The 20000-nt window shown below is 37.2% G+C and overlaps 1 protein-coding gene across 9 annotated transcripts in view; it reads left to right on the plus strand.

Annotated features, from left to right (window-relative positions):
• The window catches only part of NFIA (nuclear factor I A), a 761934-nt gene that overhangs the window by 456146 nt on the left and 285788 nt on the right, over nucleotides 1-20000 (plus strand). For 5 of the 9 annotated variants that reach the window (XM_053693638.1, XM_053693642.1, XM_053693643.1 and 2 more), the window contains exons 5-6: nucleotides 9083-9200; nucleotides 19004-19125. In XM_053693638.1, coding sequence (XP_053549613.1) covers nucleotides 9083-9200; nucleotides 19004-19125 — 240 coding nt within the window. Of the gene's footprint in view, nucleotides 1-9082; nucleotides 9201-16517; nucleotides 16611-19003; nucleotides 19126-20000 lie in introns of all 9 variants that reach the window. The other 4 variants (XM_053693636.1, XM_053693635.1, XM_053693634.1 and 1 more) reach the window with 1 other exon arrangement.

The raw sequence follows: 20000 nt of genomic DNA on the forward strand, positions 1-20000 counted from the left end.
ACACGATTAAAACATGCATAAAAAAAAAAATTATTAACGGAATATTAAGGGTTGTGGCAATTAATCGTTTGATACTTTTTGTATTTTAACGGGTACAGAGGAGCCCTTTTGTTTTGTTGACTCGATTACAATCAGTTATTTTCACCAAACAGATATAATCGCTACCTGTTCAATCAGTTAGTTTGAAATAAGCGGTTTTACACTAATAGAAATTTACAAAATTAATAACCCAACTCAGAAGCACGATTTGTATACCAATAATGCCCCTGTTCAAAATCCTTTAAGACATACACACATATCGTTATGGTGTTGAAGCTCAGCTGGTCTCATGTTTTGAGACCAATTGGGAACAGATGTAAATGATTAATAGCCAATCAAATGTAACCATAATTTTTAAAGGAAGTTAAATACCATCTATTTCTTAAGCGCTATGATCATGGGGTACTAGGCCAAGGCTAGGCTGAGTCTATGGTGCGCAATTAGCAAAGCTCTTCATGTAAAACTAAATTAAACAACGATATTTTGGATTGTGTTTAAGCACAACACTTAACTCACAACTTGTAATACAAACGCGATGAGCTCGCTAATAGCACTCCCTGCACTGTCCATTAAAAGTATATGGGACACTAAAAAGTTTAAGCTACGTTAAGATGCTTTGGTCAAAATATTTAACCATCCACTTGTAATTCAAGATTATGCAATATTCTTTGTGTGAGGCAAAACAAAAGGTAACACACCTAATCCCAGACCACACAAAATGTGCTATCATTTCAATCCAACAGTATTTCCGGAAGGGGGATGGATAGAGTAAAAATATCAGATCTTGCCTAAATTCATTCATATCTATTCTTGAACATCCGTAAATTTACCACACAAAAAATTGGAGTCTAATGAAAAAGTACCCTGATGGTTACAAACGTTATGAGGTCGCTTTGTTGGGATATCTGTTTGTCGGTACTTTTATTAATAAAGTTGGGTGAAAGCTTCACCTGATTGCGTGCACTTCCTGTTTGAAGAGACTCTGGGGGGGGGGGGGCAGTTTTAGTTTAATGAAAAACATATCCCTCACAAATGAATTGCTAAATACATTCTAACATTTTATACACCGTCACAGACATTGTCTTCAAATAAAACTTTATTATGAAGTTAACGCAAGATCATAAATGGGTTATATAGCGGCTGCCTGTTCTGGTAAAGCATGGGGAAGGTAGCTTTTTAATATTAATATGGGTCTCTAGAAGACCAAAATAAAACTGGAAACATATGGATTGGCATTTATATCCTGTAAAATGTTAATGTAAACTGATAATCCAGTTCTAACCCTTCCTGTTGTCATATCATTTCCCCTTTAGCAGAAATGTCTCCATTAAACAGCAGGACAGCACCTAATTATGGTGCTTTTCTAATTATAGAAAGACGCATTACAACTCTTATGTAGCCTGTTTGATCTATGGGTGAACTTATGAGGCCCCTGTATCAAATGAACGCTTTACATGGTATCATAGCTACTGCCTTCATTCCAGAGAGGTGCTGGGAAAACGGTTTACCACATGAAACGTGGCAGCTCAAACGTCTTTCCCTGATGAGTTAGTTTCCTAACTGCAATTACCTCTGGGCTTGCTGTTAGGGTTTGTAATAAAAGCAGCATTGCTTATTTGTGATTTCAGTACGTGTTTGTGTATTTATCTACTAAAAGCAAACCTGAAATGCAATAACCTCACACTTTTCATCATATCTCTTAGATTGATTTTAATAAGTACTGCTAAACATTTGTTCTTCTTATCACAGAGATTAATGACTTTAATTGCAACTTCCAGTGCTGACAGCAGGGAGAGAGGTTTTTAAAGAACACAACACTAAGCAAGATCCAGGGACGCTTGCAGTGAGGTTGGTTCATCCAGATGACAGAGCATTGGTCTCAAAGTACCGGCCACAGGGCCATATGCAGCCTTTAAGATAGCTTCATCTGGTCCTTTTTTAGGGTTCTAAGAGGTGTAACTAGCTAACGTTCCATATAGGCACTCACAAGAGAAATATATAGACAAGTGTCCATTGTAGACGCCCACCATGCACTGCTTGGATAAAGTCACTTTTTACACTGTTATATTGTTCCAGAATGATCACTTCACTTGGCACTCACAAGATCAATATAGACAAGTGTGTGTGTCTATTGTGGACTACAACTCCCACCATGCATTGCTACTTGGGTAAATGTCACTTCCAGTTCTTAGTATATCCAGTTCCAAACTTCAAGCCACCCCCATGGAAGAAGAACACTTGACCAGTGGCCCCCAGATACATTGAGCTTGATACCCCTGACCCAGTTATTGTTTTAGCCAGGAAGGAATCATACAGAACCTTTATTTGTATCTTTACTGGAAATTGTGCATTTGCTAAAATATATGTGACACCCAAATTACTTTTACTGAATTATTCGGGATAAATTAAAATGGGAATCAAATTGAAAGGGGCTTGTTAATTAAATAGTAAAGTGTTTTAATTAATTAAAAAAAACAAAGGGGTTAAATAAATAGTCAAAATGTAATGATTAAGTTAGAGGATGTCATTTTAAATGTCCTTCTATTATAAAATGTACTTTGTTTTTTAAGTATCATTTGTTGTAAAGCATATGTACATATCCACAGCAACATCATTGCACTAATAATGGCTAGCTGGTGGTTGGTAGCTACACACATATGCCTTTTGTCATTGGCTCACCATAGGTGTTCAGTAGTTCATGGCTGTTCTGGAGCCAACTTTAACTATGGCCCACATTACAAGTGGAGCACAAAATATTAGTGCTATTGTACGCTAACATCGTTCAAGCGCAATCCATAGCACTTTTATTTTTTTAAATCATATTACAAGCTAAAAGTAATATTTTAGCTCTCTGTGCACCCTAACATCTGCTGTCAGTTAGCACAGGTGCGCTAAATCCCTCACATAACAACCTTCTAGGGGAGCGGTAAAAAAATCATGCTGTCTATCATTCAAACATTAAGCCAAAGGTCAAAAAGTGGAGTTTTTCACTTACTTTTTTGAAATATACATTTAAAACAGTGCACAAATACATACATATGTATACACACACATACACCTACATACACATTTGTACACACACATACACATATATACACACATACACCTACATACACATATATACACACACACATATATACACACATACACCTACATACACATATATACACACACATACACCTACATCCACATATATACACACACATACACCTACATACACATATATACACAGTGTCACATACACCTACATACACATTTATACATACACCTACATACACATATATACACACACACATACACCTACATTTACATTTATACACAAACATACACCTACATACACATATATACACACACACATACACCTACATACACATATATACACACACATACATATATATACACACACATACACCTACATAAACATTTATACACACACATACACCTACATACACATATACACACACATACACCTATATACACATATATACACACACATACACCTACATACACATTTGTACACACACATACACCTACATACACATATATACACACACATACACCTACATACACATATATACACCTACATACACATATATACACCTACATACACATATATACACACACATACACATATATACACACACACATACATACACCTACATACACATTTACACACACACACATACACATATATATATACACACATACACCTAAATACACATATATACACACACATACACCTACATACACATATATACACACACACACATATATATACACATACATACACATATATATACACACATACACCTACATACACATTTATACACACACATACACCTACATACACATATATACACACATACACCTACATACACATATATACACACACACATACACCTACATACACATATATACACACACATACATATATATACACACACACATACATCTACATACACATTTATACACACACATACACCTACATACACATATATACACATACACCTACATACACATATACACACACACATACACCTACATACACATTTATACACACACATACACCTTCATACACATATATACACACACACATACACCTACATACACATTTATACACACATACACCTACATACACATTTATACACACACATACACCTACATACACATACACATATATATATATATATATATATATATATACACACCTACATACACATATATACACCTACATACACATATATATATATATACACACATACACCTACATACACATATATACACCTACATACACACACACATATATATATATATATATATATATATATATATATATACACACACATACACCTACATACACATTTATACACCTACATACACATATATATACACACACATACACACATATACACACACATATACACACACATACACCTACATACACATATATACACACACATACACCTACATACACATATATACACACATACACCTACATACACATATATACACCTACATACCCATATATACACACACATACACCTACATACACACATACACATATATACACACATGCACCTACATACACATTTATACAAACACATACACCTACATACACATATATACACCTAAATACACATATATATACACACATACACCTACATACACACATATATATATATATTTATATACACACACATACATATATACACACACACATACACCTACATACACATATATACACACACACACATACACCTACATACACATATATACACACACACATCTACATACACTTATATACAAACATACACCTACATACACATATATACACATACACCTACATACACATATATACATACACTTATATACACACACATAAACCTACATACATATATATAAACTCACACATACACCTACATAGTCATACACATATATACACACACATACTCCTAGATACACATATATAAACACACACATATATACACACACATACCCTTAGATACACATATAAACATACACATAAATACACACATACACATACAGTAATACACATATTTACACTCACATACAAATACACATATACACCTTTGAGGCTGTCCCAGTCTAGCATCTGATCATAGACCATATCCCTTTAAATAACTTGTAAAACATGTTTTCAGTAATAATTCTTGATTTTACATTTAATAAGTATAAATATGAGTGAATCTACACAGGGCACAGCACCTGAACAAAGTCCCCATCGGGTAGGTGCACATAGCACAGGCGTAACGGCTATAACTCCCAACATAAATCACATCTGTAAAGAGTCCAAAGCACCTTAAAAATCCATCATTTATGTAGATATAAAAAATCCATATCCACCTGTATTGTTTTGTCTAAATACATTATGGATATTTAAGGTGCTGTGGACTCTTTACAGATTTGATATAAAAATTAGTGAAATACTTTATTTTTATATTTTATGTGTTTTGTTAACAGTTTACCGCTTATAACATCCATTAAAAATATAGGGCGCATTAAATAAATGTTGGACACATCACGATTTTCTGATAAACCTTTTTTTTATCATCCAGTTTTAATACCAGATTTTGCACTACTCTTTGTTCAAAGTCGCACTAAGGATAACGCTCTATTGTAAATCAAGTAGTATCTGTATTGGTTGAACTTGATAGACTTCTGTCTTCTTTCAACCTCATCTACTATTTTTATTACTGTGCATATTAGAGGATTTAATTTTTCACTTTTATATCCCTTTAAGCCTGAGCGCCATGTGCTGAACAGAATGCAACAGGTGATTAGCAACTACTGACATATGCAGCTCCCAATAGGTTTACTGGTCATATTCTTCTCAGGCTGGGCTGTGATTGGAGCGGTGGGGTCATGGAGAGAACGTGGATAGGCTGCATCAGGAGGGCAGAGTCGTGGGTAGGATATGGGCATGTGCGTGCATTAGGCACTCCGCTGGAATTGGGCGGTAGCGGGCCAGACCTCAAACCCATGGAATTCCTGTCGAACGATCATGTGATCTGATGTTAAATGTGCTATAAAAAGACAATAGACTAGATGGAGTTAAACTGAAGGACCAATGAGAATTAAGCTCACAGGCCTTGTTGCATTTGCAAGTTGCCATTTCTCTGTGATTAAAAAAAGAAAAGGATGTGACCCAAAGTGCATCAATCAGTTGTGAGCTCATTCCTATAGAAAATAATGTGCCTGTAATCCATCATCCTTCAAAGAGCTTCAAACGGTATAATACCAGCAACTGTGCCTGGCAAGAAGGAGTCAATAACTACCTGCTCAAATGTGAGAAATATGTATGTGAAGTGTGTGAGGTTTGAGAGATTTGTGGAAACCAAATATGTTGCTGTACCTATATAGGTTTCTGTTTCCCAGACAAAGGGGTCGATTTGCAGCGGATGCTGTTTCCTAAGATCGCTGCTCCTTAACTCGTCCGTCTCCTCTGAGGTTGCGGACAGCAATCAGCCTGATCGGATATGATCGGGTTGATTGACACCCCCTGCTAGCTGCTGATTGGCCGTGAATCTGCAGGGGACGGCATTGCACCAGCAATTCACCAGAACTGCTGGTGCAATGATAAATGCCGACTGCGTATGCTTTCGGCATTTATCGATGTGCGGTGGACATGATACGCTACATCATATCATGTCCGTCCGCACCTTAAAGGGACACTGTACCCAAAAAATTTCTTTCGTGATTCAGATTGAGCATGAAATTTTAAGCAACTTTCTAATTTACTCCTATTATCAAATTGTCTTCATTCTCTTGGTATCTTTATTTGAAATGCAAGAATGTAAGTTTAAATGCCAGCCCATTTTTGGTGAACAACCTGGGTTGTCCTTGCTGATTGGTGGATAAATTCATCCACCAATAAAACAGTGCTGTCCAGAGTACTGAAACCAAAAAAAAGCTTAGATGCCTTCTTTTTCAAATAATGATAGCAAGAGAACGAAGAAAAATTGATAATAGGAGTAAATAAGAAAGTTGCTTAAAATTTCATGCTCAATCTGAATCACGAAAGAAATATTTTGGGTACAGTGTCCCTTTAATAAATTGACCCCAAAGTGTCAAATCCATTTGTTTGGAGCAGCAGGATTTTCATGATCAAACATCATAGAAGGTGGGATACAGATTTTTGACTGCTTGTAACTAACTGCATGTAATAGACACTACTATGAAGAAGAATATGCACAGATACTGATATAACTATCCAGTATAAAACCTTTTAAAAACGTATTTAGACGCTCCCAGTTTAGCACTACTGATGAGATTAGGCTGGAGCACCCAGTGAATGGGGCTGGGAAAGCAGGAAGAGCAGACCCTATCCCCTGCATATGAAAAGACCCTTTACACAAACAGGAGCAAGCAGGTATCTGTAGACTTCAGTCAACATCTGATACTTTGGGGCTTGGTTAGGAGTCAGAAAATCAGCAAAAAACACTCTCAGATAGACTATATAAGTGGATCATCTACAAAACATTTATGCAAAGAAAAATCTAGTGTACAGTGTACTTTTAAAACTAATGCAGTAACATCCTTTAAAAAAATGCATTATCTCTCTCTCCCACCCCCAATTAGGGGTTGATTTCTTCTGATGCTTTTTGTTTACATACATTTTATGTAACCATTACTGCAGTGTATTTATATGCTATTTCATTTTTAATACACCCCAGAAGGTAATGACCATTGAGAACCCATTAAAAGGGAGAACATTTGTACACTGTCCCTTTGAGTGCTTTCACTTAATTTTTTTTCATTCACAAAATATTTTTGACGTGTAAATGCTGTGTAGCATTTAGCGGCGGTGTAGGGGGCTCACATTAGGGGGTAATATAGATAATGTAGGTGGCGGCGGTGCAGGTGGCTCACATTAGGGGGTAATATAGATAAAATAGGTAGCTGCGGTGTAGGGGGCTCACATTAGGGGGTAATATAGATAAAATAGGTAGCGGCGGTGTAGGGGGCTCACATTAGGGGGTAATATAGATAATGTAGGTGGCGGCGGGGTCCGGGAGCGGCGGTTTAGGGGTTAATAACTTTATTAGGTGCGGCGGGGTCCGGGAGCGGCGGTTTAGGGGTTAATACATTTATTATTATTAGGAGAGTGAGGGGGGATAGTGGATAGAGGGTTAGACGTGTCGGGCTATGTTTAGGAGGCGTGTTAGACAGTACGGGTGATTTAATAACTTAGTCAGGTTTTTTATGCGGCGGCAGTTTCTAAAGTGCCGTAAGTCACTGGCGACTCCAGAAATTTGTACTTACGCAGATTTCTGGACATCACTGGTTTGTGAGACTTACGGCACTTTAGCCTCTGACGGCACCGTATATGGGATAGCTCGAGTTGCGAGCTGAAACTACGGGCGGCGCAGGTTTCCACGCTTGCGCCGAAACCTGCGCCGTATATCGGATCGCGCCCTTGATCTGTTCTCTGGGTGCCACAGAACTGGCCTGTGTTCTGCTAGTTAAAGCGCTGCCCTACTGGTCTGATTTACAATGTAGGTGTGACCACAGTGCTGCAATAGATGCAATATGGGTATAATAATGTAGAAAACATGAGATACAGATTCTTTCTAACATTCCCTAGATCTAACCTAAGCCACAATGTTGCAAACTCAACTGTCATCAAAATCATCCCCTGTGACCTTCTAGAACCTCATGATCCCACCTGCAAGATTCTGACCGCAAGTATGTGGTCGGCAATATTTTGGCCACAAATGTGTGGCCAGTTACCTCTAAGAAAGCAACAGAGGATTTGGATAATTAAATGTGTTATTGTCTTGAAAAATATAATTTATTTGCATGTTTCCTCTTATTGTTACATATAGCAAAGGCCCCTTTACATGAAAGAACTCTTTGTTAAGATGCAACGTGTGTAATTAAGGCCAAACTCTAATTTACATGCAGGAATATTAATAAGTAACTGAAGATGGGATTGTGTTTTGTATGTTAATTTATTGTACGGCCATTAATACTGAAGTATTTAAACTTATGGGTTTTCTTGTCTTTGTTTTCATCTATCCAGCGCCTATAGCTGCAGGGACGGGTCCCAATTTCTCCCTTTCGGAATTGGATAATTCTTCATACTACAGCATGAGTCCGGGTGCAATGAGGAGGTCACTGCCTAGCACGTCCTCCACAAGGTAACAAGGAGTATCCATAGCATGTGTGTTCCATGCAAAGTGCATGAATGTGCTAGCTCTTATGTCATGCAGAATGAACATATGTGTGAGCTCTCATTCACACAGAATACATGTCCGTGCAGCTCTCATATCATGCAGAATACATGTGTGTGTGCAACTCTCATATCATGCAGAATACATGTGTGTGTGCAACTCTCATATCATGCAGAATACATGTGTGTGTGCAACTCTCATATCATGCAGAATACATGTGTGTGTGCAACTCTCATATCATACAGAATACATGTGTGTGTGCAACTCTCATATCATGCAGAATACATGTGTGTGCAACTCTCATATCATACAGAATACATGTGTGTGTGCAACTCTCATATCATGCAGAATACATGTGTGTGTGCAACTCTCATATCATACAGAATACATGTGTGTGTGCAACTCTCATATCATACAGAATACATGTGTGTGTGCAACTCTCATATCATGCAGAATACATGTGTGTGTGCAACTCTCATATCATGCAGAATACATGTGTGTGTGCAACTCTCATATCATGCAGAATACATGTGTGTGCAACTCTCATATCATACAGAATACATGTGTGTGTGCAACTCTCATATCATGCAGAATACATGTGTGTGTGCAACTCTCATATCATACAGAATACATGTGTGTGTGCAACTCTCATATCATACAGAATACATGTGTGTGTGCAACTCTCATATCATGCAGAATACATGTGTGTGTGCAACTCTCATATCATGCAGAATACATGTGTGTGCAACTCTCATATCATGCAGAATACATGTGTGTGTGCAACTCTCATATCATGCAGAATACATGTGTGTGTGCAACTCTCATATCATGCAGAATACATGTCCGTGCAGCTCTCATATCACACAGAATACATGTGTGTGTGCAGCTCTCATATCATGCAGAATACATGTGTGTGCAACTCTCATATCATACAGAATACATGTCCGTGCAGCTCTCATATCATGCAGAATACATGTGTGTGTGCAACTCTCATATCATACAGAATACATGTGTGTGTGCAACTCTCATATCATACAGAATACATGTGTGTGTGCAACTCTCATATCATACAGAATACATGTGTGTGTGCAACTCTCATATCATACAGAATACATGTGTGTGTGCAACTCTCATATCATGCAGAATAATGTGTGTGTGCAACTCTCATATCATGCAGAATACATGTGTGTGCAACTCTCATATCATGCAGAATACATGTGTGTGTGCAACTCTCATATCATGCAGAATACATGTGTGTGTGCAACTCTCATATCATGCAGAATACATGTGTGTGCAACTCTCATATCATGCAGAATACATGTGTGTGTGCAACTCTCATATCATGCAGAATGCATGTGTGTGTGCAACTCTCATATCATGCAGAATACATGTGTGTGTGCAACTCTCATATCATGCAGAATACATGTGTGTGTGCAGCTCTCATATCATGCAGAATACATGTGTGTGCAACTCTCATATCATGCAGAATACATGTGTGTGTGCAACTCTCATATCATGCAGAATACATGTGTGTGTGCAACTCTCATATCATACAGAATACATGTGTGTGCAACTCTCATATCATACAGAATACATGTGTGTGCAACTCTCATATCATGCAGAATACATGTGTGTGTGCTACTCTCATATCATACAGAATACATGTGTGCAACTCTCATATCATACAGAATACATGTGTGCAACTCTCATATCATGCAGAATACATGTGTGCAACTCTCATATCATACAGAATACATGTGTGTGTGCAACTCTCATATCATACAGAATACATGTGTGTGCAGCTCTCATATCATGCAGAATACATGTGTGTGCAACTCTCATATCATGCAGAATACATGTGTGTGTGCAACTCTCATATCACACAGAATTCATGTGTGTGTGCAACTCTCATATCATGCAGAATACATGTGTGTGTGCAACTCTCATATCATACAGAATACATGTGTGTGTGCAACTCTCATATCACACAGAATACATGTGTGTGCAACTCTCATATCATACAGAATACATGTGTGCAACTCTCATATCATGCAGAATACATGTGTGTGTGCAACTCTCATATCATGCAGAATACATGTGTGTGCAACTCTCATATCATGCAGAATACATGTGTGTGCAACTCTCATATCATACAGAATGCATGTGTGTGTGCAACTCTCATATCATGCAGAATACATGTCCGTGCAGCTCTCATATCATGCAGAATACATGTGTGTGCAACTCTCATATCATACAGAATACATGTGTGTGCAACTCTCATATCATGCAGAATACATGTGTGTGTGCTACTCTCATATCATACAGAATACATGTGTGTGTGTGCAACTCTCATATCATACAGAATACATGTGTGTGTGCAACTCTCATATCATACAGAATACATGTGTGTGCAGCTCTCATATCATGCAGAATACATGTGTGTGTGCAACTCTCATATCATGCAGAATACATGTGTGTGTGCAACTCTCATATCACACAGAATTCATGTGTGTGTGCAACTCTCATATCATGCAGAATACATGTGTGTGTGCAACTCTCATATCATACAGAATACATGTGTGTGTGCAACTCTCATATCACACAGAATACATGTGTGTGCAACTCTCATATCATACAGAATACATGTGTGCAACTCTCATATCATGCAGAATACATGTGTGTGTGCAACTCTCATATCATGCAGAATACATGTGTGTGCAACTCTCATATCATGCAGAATACATGTGTGTGCAACTCTCATATCATACAGAATGCATGTGTGTGCAACTCTCATATCATGCAGAATACATGTGTGTGCAACTCTCATATCATACAGAATACATGTGTGTGTGCAACTCTCATATCATGCAGAATACATGTCCGTGCAGCTCTCATATCATGCAGAATACATGTGTGTGCAACTCTCATATCATGCAGAATACATGTCCGTGCAGCTCTCATATCATGCAGAATACAAGTGTGTGTGCAACTCTCATATCATGCAGAATACATGTCCGTGCAGCTCTCATATCATGCAGAATACATGTGTGTGCAACTCTCATATCATGCAGAATACATGTCCGTGCAGCTCTCATATCATGCAGAATACATGTGTGCAACTCTCATATCATGCAGAATACATGTGTGTGTGCAACTCTCATATCATACAGAATACATGTGTGTGTGCAACTCTCATATCATACAGAATACATGTGTGTGTGCAACTCTCATATCATACAGAATACATGTGTGTGTGCAACTCTCATATCATGCAGAATACCTGTGTTTGCAACTCTCATATCATGCAGAATACATGTGTGTGCAACTCTCATATCATGCAGAATACATGTGTGTGCAACTCTCATATCATGCAGAATACATGTGTGTGTGCAACTCTCATATCATGCAGAATACCTGTGTGTGCAACTCTCATATCATGCAGAATACCTGTGTGTGCAACTCTCATATCATACAGAATACATGTCCGTGCAACTCTCATATCATGCAGAATACATGTGTGTGTGCAACTCTCATATCATGCAGAATACCTGTGTGTGCAACTCTCATATCATGCAGAATACATGTGTGTGCAACTCTCATATCATGCAGAATACATGTGTGTGCAACTCTCATATCATACAGAATACATGTCCGTGCAACTCTCATATCATACAGAATACATGTCCGTGCAACTCTCATATCATACAGAATACATGTCCGTGCAACTCTCATATCATGCAGAATACATGTGTGTGTGCAACTCTCATATCATGCAGAATACATGTGTGTGTGCAACTCTCATATCATGCAGAATACATGTGTGTGTGCAACTCTCATATCATGCAGAATACATGTGTGCAACTCTCATATCATGCAGAATACATGTGTGTGTTCGCAACTCTCATATCATGCAGAATACATGTGTGTGCAACTCTCATATCATGCAGAATACATGTCCGTGCAACTCTCATATCATGCAGAATACATGTCCGTGCAACTCTCATATCATGCAGAATACATGTCCGTGCAACTCTCATATCATGCAGAATACATGTGTGTGCAACTCTCATATCATGCAGAATACATGTGTGTGCAACTCTCATATCACACAGAATACATGTCCGTGCAACTCTCATATCATGCAGAATACATGTCCGTGCAACTCTCATATCATGCAGAATACATGTCCGTGCAACTCTCATATCATGCAGAATACATGTCCGTGCAACTCTCATATCATGCAGAATACATGCGTGTGCAGCTCTCATATCATGCAGAATACATGTGTGTGTGCAACTCTCATATCATGCAGAATACATGTGTGTGCAACTCTCATATCATACAGAATACATGTGTGTGTGCAACTCTCATATCATACAGAATACATGTGTGTGCAACTCTCATATCATACAGAATACATGTGTGTGTGCAACTCTCATATCATACAGAATACATGTGTGTGTGCAACTCTCATATCATACAGAATACATGTGTGTGTGCAACTCTCATATCATGCAGAATACATGTGTGTGTGCAACTCTCATATCATACAGAATACATGTGTGTGTGCAACTCTCATATCATGCAGAATACATGCGTGTGCAGCTCTCATATCATGCAGAATACATGTGTGTGCAACTCTCATATCATGCAGAATACATGTGTGTGCAACTCTCATATCATGCAGAATACATGTCCGTGCAACTCTCATATCATGCAGAATACATGTGTGTGCAACTCTCATATCATGCAGAATACATGTGTGTGCAACTCTCATATCATGCAGAATACATGTGTGTGCAACTCTCATATCATGCAGAATACATGTGTGTGCAACTCTCATATCATGCAGAATACATGTCCGTGCAACTCTCATATCATGCAGAATACATGTGTGTGTGCAACTCTCATATCATGCAGAATACATGTGTGTGTGCAACTCTCATATCATGCAGAATACATGTGTGTGTGCAACTCTCATATCATACAGAATACATGTGTGTGTGCAACTCTCATATCATGCAGAATACATGTGTGTGCAACTCTCAATTTACACAGAATGCATGTGTGTGCAGATCTCAATTTACACAGATTACCCATGCGTGTGCAGCTCTCCAGTACACAAAATGCCCATGCATGTGCAGCTCTCATTTCATGCTGTACACATGCGCGTGCAGCTATGATTTAACACAGAATGCTTCTTGTGCAGCTCCAATGCATGCATGGTCAGCTCTTGTTCTGTCAGTACACGTGCATGCAGCTATGTTTTAACACAAAATACGGGAGTGTGCTGCTTTCATCACATACAAAATGTATGAGCGTGCAGCTTTTATTTCATGCAGAATGCATTTCCTTGCAGCTTTCTTTCCAGGCCAATTTATGTCCGTAGCTCTAATTCCATACAGAACGCTTATGCATAGCCTTGCATAGCTCTTGTAGATGCATGTGTGTGGAATACATAGTATTCCCGTTATTCTTCCATACAGAATGTATCTGCATAACAGATATTACTCCATGCTGAATTCATGTAGTTGCCATAAATGTACCCATGTCTAATGAATGTGTATATCTAAAATGATACCCTGTCTAATGTTATGTCATTGTCCCATGGATGTCATCGTTAAACTCTGTGAAATTCACACACCTGCCAGTCATTTAGTTGGTAAACATTTGACTTATTTTCTATTTGTTGCCCCATTTAGAATTAAGTTGTATCCCAGTATAACTGGCGTGTGTGCTTTTTATTGCCACACGCAGAATTGATGTATTTAAGCCATTATCCAATGCAAAAGAATCTTGTATTCCATTCAGACATCATATGTGATTCACAGTATACACTTACTGGTGTTTACCAAACAGTATACACTTACTGGTGTTTACCAAACAGTATACACTTACTGGTGTTTACCAAACAGTATACACTTACTGGTGTTTACCAAACAGTATACACTTACTGGTGTTTACCAAACAGTATACACTTACTGGTGTTTACCAAACAGTATACACTTACTGGTGTTTACCAAACAGTATACACTTACTGGTGTTTACCAAACAGTATACACTTACTGGTGTTTACCAAACAGTATACACTTACTGGTGTTTACCAAACAGTATACAGACAGTGTCTTATTTAGAAGACACATGCAGCCTCCTTACGCCTGTACAGAATTCATGTGTGTCACTTGTGTAAAATGACTACTCTCCAGTTATTATCCCATGCAGAATATATGTATGCCCATTAATCATTTTGTGTAAAATTCATATGTGCTCCAGTCATTATTCCATGTATTCCATGCAGTATTTATGTGTGTAACAATCATTATCATATGCAGAATTCATGTATTTGCTCTTCCAGGGCTTGGCAAATCCTGCAGTCATGTGACAATGAATTATACTTCTCACCACTAATGTATTTTCCGGCTCCTAAATAATGTGCAACTGGTTACTTAAAGGGACAGTCTAGTCAAAATTAAACTTTCATGATTCAGATAGGGCATGTCATATTAAACGACTTTCTAATTTACTTTTATCTTCAAATGTGCTTTGTTCACTTGGTATTCTTTGTTGAAAGCTAAACATAGGTAGGCTTATACTCTAATTTCTAAACCCTTGAAGGCCACCTCTTATCTTAGTGCATTTTGACAGATTTAATTTTTTTACAGCTAGACAGTGCTAGGTCATGTGTGCCCTATAGATAACATGGTGCTTACTCCTATGGAGTTACCTAGGAGTCAGCACTGATTGGCTAAAATACAAGTCTGTCAAAAAAACTAAAATAAGGGGGCAGTCTGCAGAGGACTAGATACAAGGTAATCACAAAGGTAACAAGTATTTTAATATAACTGTGTTGGTTATGCAAAACTGGGGATTGGGTAATAAAGGAATTATCTATCTTTTTAAACAATAACAATTCTGGAGTAGACTGTCCCTTTAATACTCTTGCTCTTTCGTACAATTCATATGAATTTGACAACCCCTGCGCTAATCATTATCATATACAAAATGAAAGTGTGCCAGGCTGTATAAATTATCCCATGTAGAATGAAATATGTGTATAAAGTCATTGATAATACCCCATGCAGTGTGTATTCGCTAAGATTACTTCTTGCACAAAATTTGCACCATATTCAAAATAGACTTAAATATTTGCAAATATAACTCCAGCCCTTTATTAAAGTAATGGTTCTACACAGATAATATACGCATGGTACAGATAATATAATCCATAGCTTTTAAGTTGAATCATACAATGTAAAATATTGTAATCTTCATATGTAATACAAGGTTTAGAACGTCAGATGTGAAAGTTGAAGAAGAGGAAAAAGTGAATGCCAGTCCTGAGAGCTTACAGTCTGAGTGGATCAAATGTGTCCATTAGTAAGTATATAGAAACAGAGAAGCTTTACGCCCATCGATTGTCTCCATATTGCTTCATCAAAAATAAATATATAAATAGTCTTAAGAGGAGGGTGGAAATAGATCCCAATTAAATTTAATAAGTGTTATGTTATTCTAAATGCCGTTACTATAAAAAGGAAGCTAAATGCTGTACCCCAAACAGACATTTGGCGATTTATGCCAGTCAGGGTCTCCCCGATAATATTGTCTGCAGAAGAAGAAGAATCAGGTTAAAGAATTAGAGACAAGACACACTCCCCCTGTGCTAATTTGACTAAGAAGGAGGGTGGAGCAAAAATGTCTGCTGCCCCTTCACATTAAGCCACACCCCAGGATGCCAGCTCCACTCGCAGTGTGACTCCACCTCCACATGTTTGACTCCTCCCAATGAGAACATGTGGCTCCTCCCACATGCTTGCCTGACTTAGTCTCCAGATTCCTAGTCTCTGCATAGACCTCTGCAGAGTTTTTACCCCTCCAAAATGTAATTTTTTGAACCGCCACTGATGCAGACAGAATTTATGTTACAGAAACATTAAAGGGACACTGAATCCAATTTTTTTCTTTCATGATTCAGATAGAGCATGCAATTTTAAGCAATGTTCTAATTTACTGCTATTATCAATTTTTCTTCGTTCTCTTGCTATCTTTAATTTAATTTTTTTTTGGTTCAGGCCCGGACAGCACTTTTTTATTGGTGTATGAATTTATCCACCAATCATCAAGATCAACCCAGGTTGTTCACCAAAAATGGGCTGGCATCTAAACTTACATTCTGGCTTTTCAAATAAAGATACCAAGAGAATGAAGAAAATTTGATAATAGGAGTAAATTAGAAAGTTGCTTAAAATAGCATGCTCTTCTCTGAATCCCGAAAGAAAATTTTTTTGGGTTCAGTGTCCTTTAAGAAATAAGGTTATAAGGTTATATAAAAAGTATTTAAACCAAAATATACTGAACTTCTGTTCAAGTTAAAAGTGTTCTGTGCTCTCATAATACCTTCTTATAACTTTTCTCAGAGTTGAGTGAAGCTGTATACTCGCAGGATCTAGTCTAGCATATATCAGTGCTTTAGCAGCACTGACTTGCAATAAAACGATTTAAATCATTTATTTACTGATTACGCAGTGTTTCCTATGTCATGTGTCAATGTTCCAGCAGTAATCAAAATATGTTTTAACTGCTAGTGTTTTGCATGTGAAGAAGAACAATGTATGTGTACTATATAATGGTTAATGTAAAAACGCATATTCATTTTCATCTCCAACCTTAAAGGGACATTGAACAGAAAATGATATTGCGTATAAAAGAGTACTATTTAAGCATACAATATTTTTTTTGCTTAAACGTGTTTATCTAAAGATCTGGAAGTGTCTGTTGTGCACAATTCATCCCTAAATATTAAAGGGACATGAAATTAGTGTTTCTAAAGTCTAAAAAAACAGCTCTGTGTAGTATATTTAAAGCTAAATGTTTCACCCTTACTAATTTTTAAAATCAAAGCTTCTTTAATTGATCCCTTTTCCCCTCAATAACAACTGAAACACATGCCCCCTCATTATACATGTCTCCTATGGCAATTTGTCATTTTGTCATATTGATGAGTGTTCTGTATACTTACATTGATTATTGTGCATGTGCAATTGCATCACAACGTGTATTATGGCATTTGTAGTAATACCCCATGATTGACAGATGGCACAGAACCTCCTTGTTAGCTCTTGGGGATGGGACTGAAGACAGTAAAATACTTACCTTGCAAATCAGCAATCGGTGTCTGTGTGACCCTGTAATGGGCGTCGGTTTCAGTGAGCTGATGACATCACCGTCAACATTCTGCGCATGCGTAAGGCAGGGTTCCATCAGGAGCATGAAAGTGTGCATGCGTAGTATAACGTGCATGTTAACATATTTTACACCCAGGTAGGCCTCTGTGATTGGCTAATGCTAATGAGCATCACAAAGGGCTTGGAAACTGGATAAAAGTATTTTCATTGTTGATAAAAATGCAGAAATTATTGAAAATTGATTTAATTTGAAATATATTCTTTGCAGCGCTTTTAAAAGAGGGGGAAAAACATTCTGGGTTTCATGTCCCTTTAGCTGCTCACTAGACTCCTTTATCGCTACGCTATTGGTGAAAAGCGATGCACCCCAGAAGCATAAAAATTTTTGTTTTTTTTAACACAAGAACATTTGTTGTTATAGAAACGTAATATATTTTACACTGCCCTCTTTTAGATGCAACACAGAAAAACACTGTAATGTCCCTTTAAGTATAACATTGTATGATACAGTGTGAGAAGATGAATTTGTTAGCAAGTTACTAGTGAAGATGATGGCTCTTTTTGTTCTGTTTCCCTTTCTTTAAGTTCCACAAAACGTCTCAAGTCTGTTGAGGACGAAATGGACAGTCCCGGTGAAGAGCCATTTTATCCAAGTCAGGGTCGCTCTCCAGGCAGCCAGTCTAGCGGATGGCACGACGTGGAACCAGGTAATTTAAATACCATGCAGTGGTGTTTGTGGATAACATTCCTTAGACTAATAGATTAACAAAACCTTTGTGGATTGCTGTTTGTGCTCATATAGATCCATACTTATATCCCAGTGCCATCCAGTGATAAAAAAGTCCATTTATTTTAATTATTTTCTCCATATTTATCATATTCAGGTAAATTCCAATTTTGTTTCAACGTTATGTTTGGTAGAGGTTGTTTTGTAATCAAATTATTGCAATGTAATCAAATTATTGCATGTAGTGCCACATTTTACTGGTTACATTGATACACCATTAAAATGTTTGTGTTTACCAGATACTATACAGTAGAGACATATATGTGTAGCAGTTAGTGCCCCTTTAATTGACAAGTTGTTGAAACTTATGAACAATATTTCATGTAAAATGTATATGTGTTTATGCTTTAATCCATACAAATATATATATATATGCAACACATTTTTATTTACCCTTTAACCCTCAGCATCTCTCTTGAGATACATACAGTACATTTCAGACACCAGTGATTCTGGGGCTGTTAACATTCTGAGTAGTTAACTTAAACTTATAAGGCCAACTAACTACAAACTTCTATATAATAAATTGTGGCTAACCCATTGTATGCTGAAATATATAGAATTTTATTTATATATATATATATATATATATATATATATACACACACACATATATATATATATATATATATATATATATATATATATATATATATATATATACAGTATATGTATATATACACACACATATAAACATATTCACACAGACCCCTTCATCAGAATGTATATATATATATATATATATATATATATATATACACATATATACACACACACACATAAGTTTACATACCC

Source organism: Bombina bombina, chromosome 10 (assembly GCF_027579735.1).
Source record: "Bombina bombina isolate aBomBom1 chromosome 10, aBomBom1.pri, whole genome shotgun sequence".
NCBI classification, from domain to species: Eukaryota; Metazoa; Chordata; class Amphibia; order Anura; family Bombinatoridae; genus Bombina; species Bombina bombina.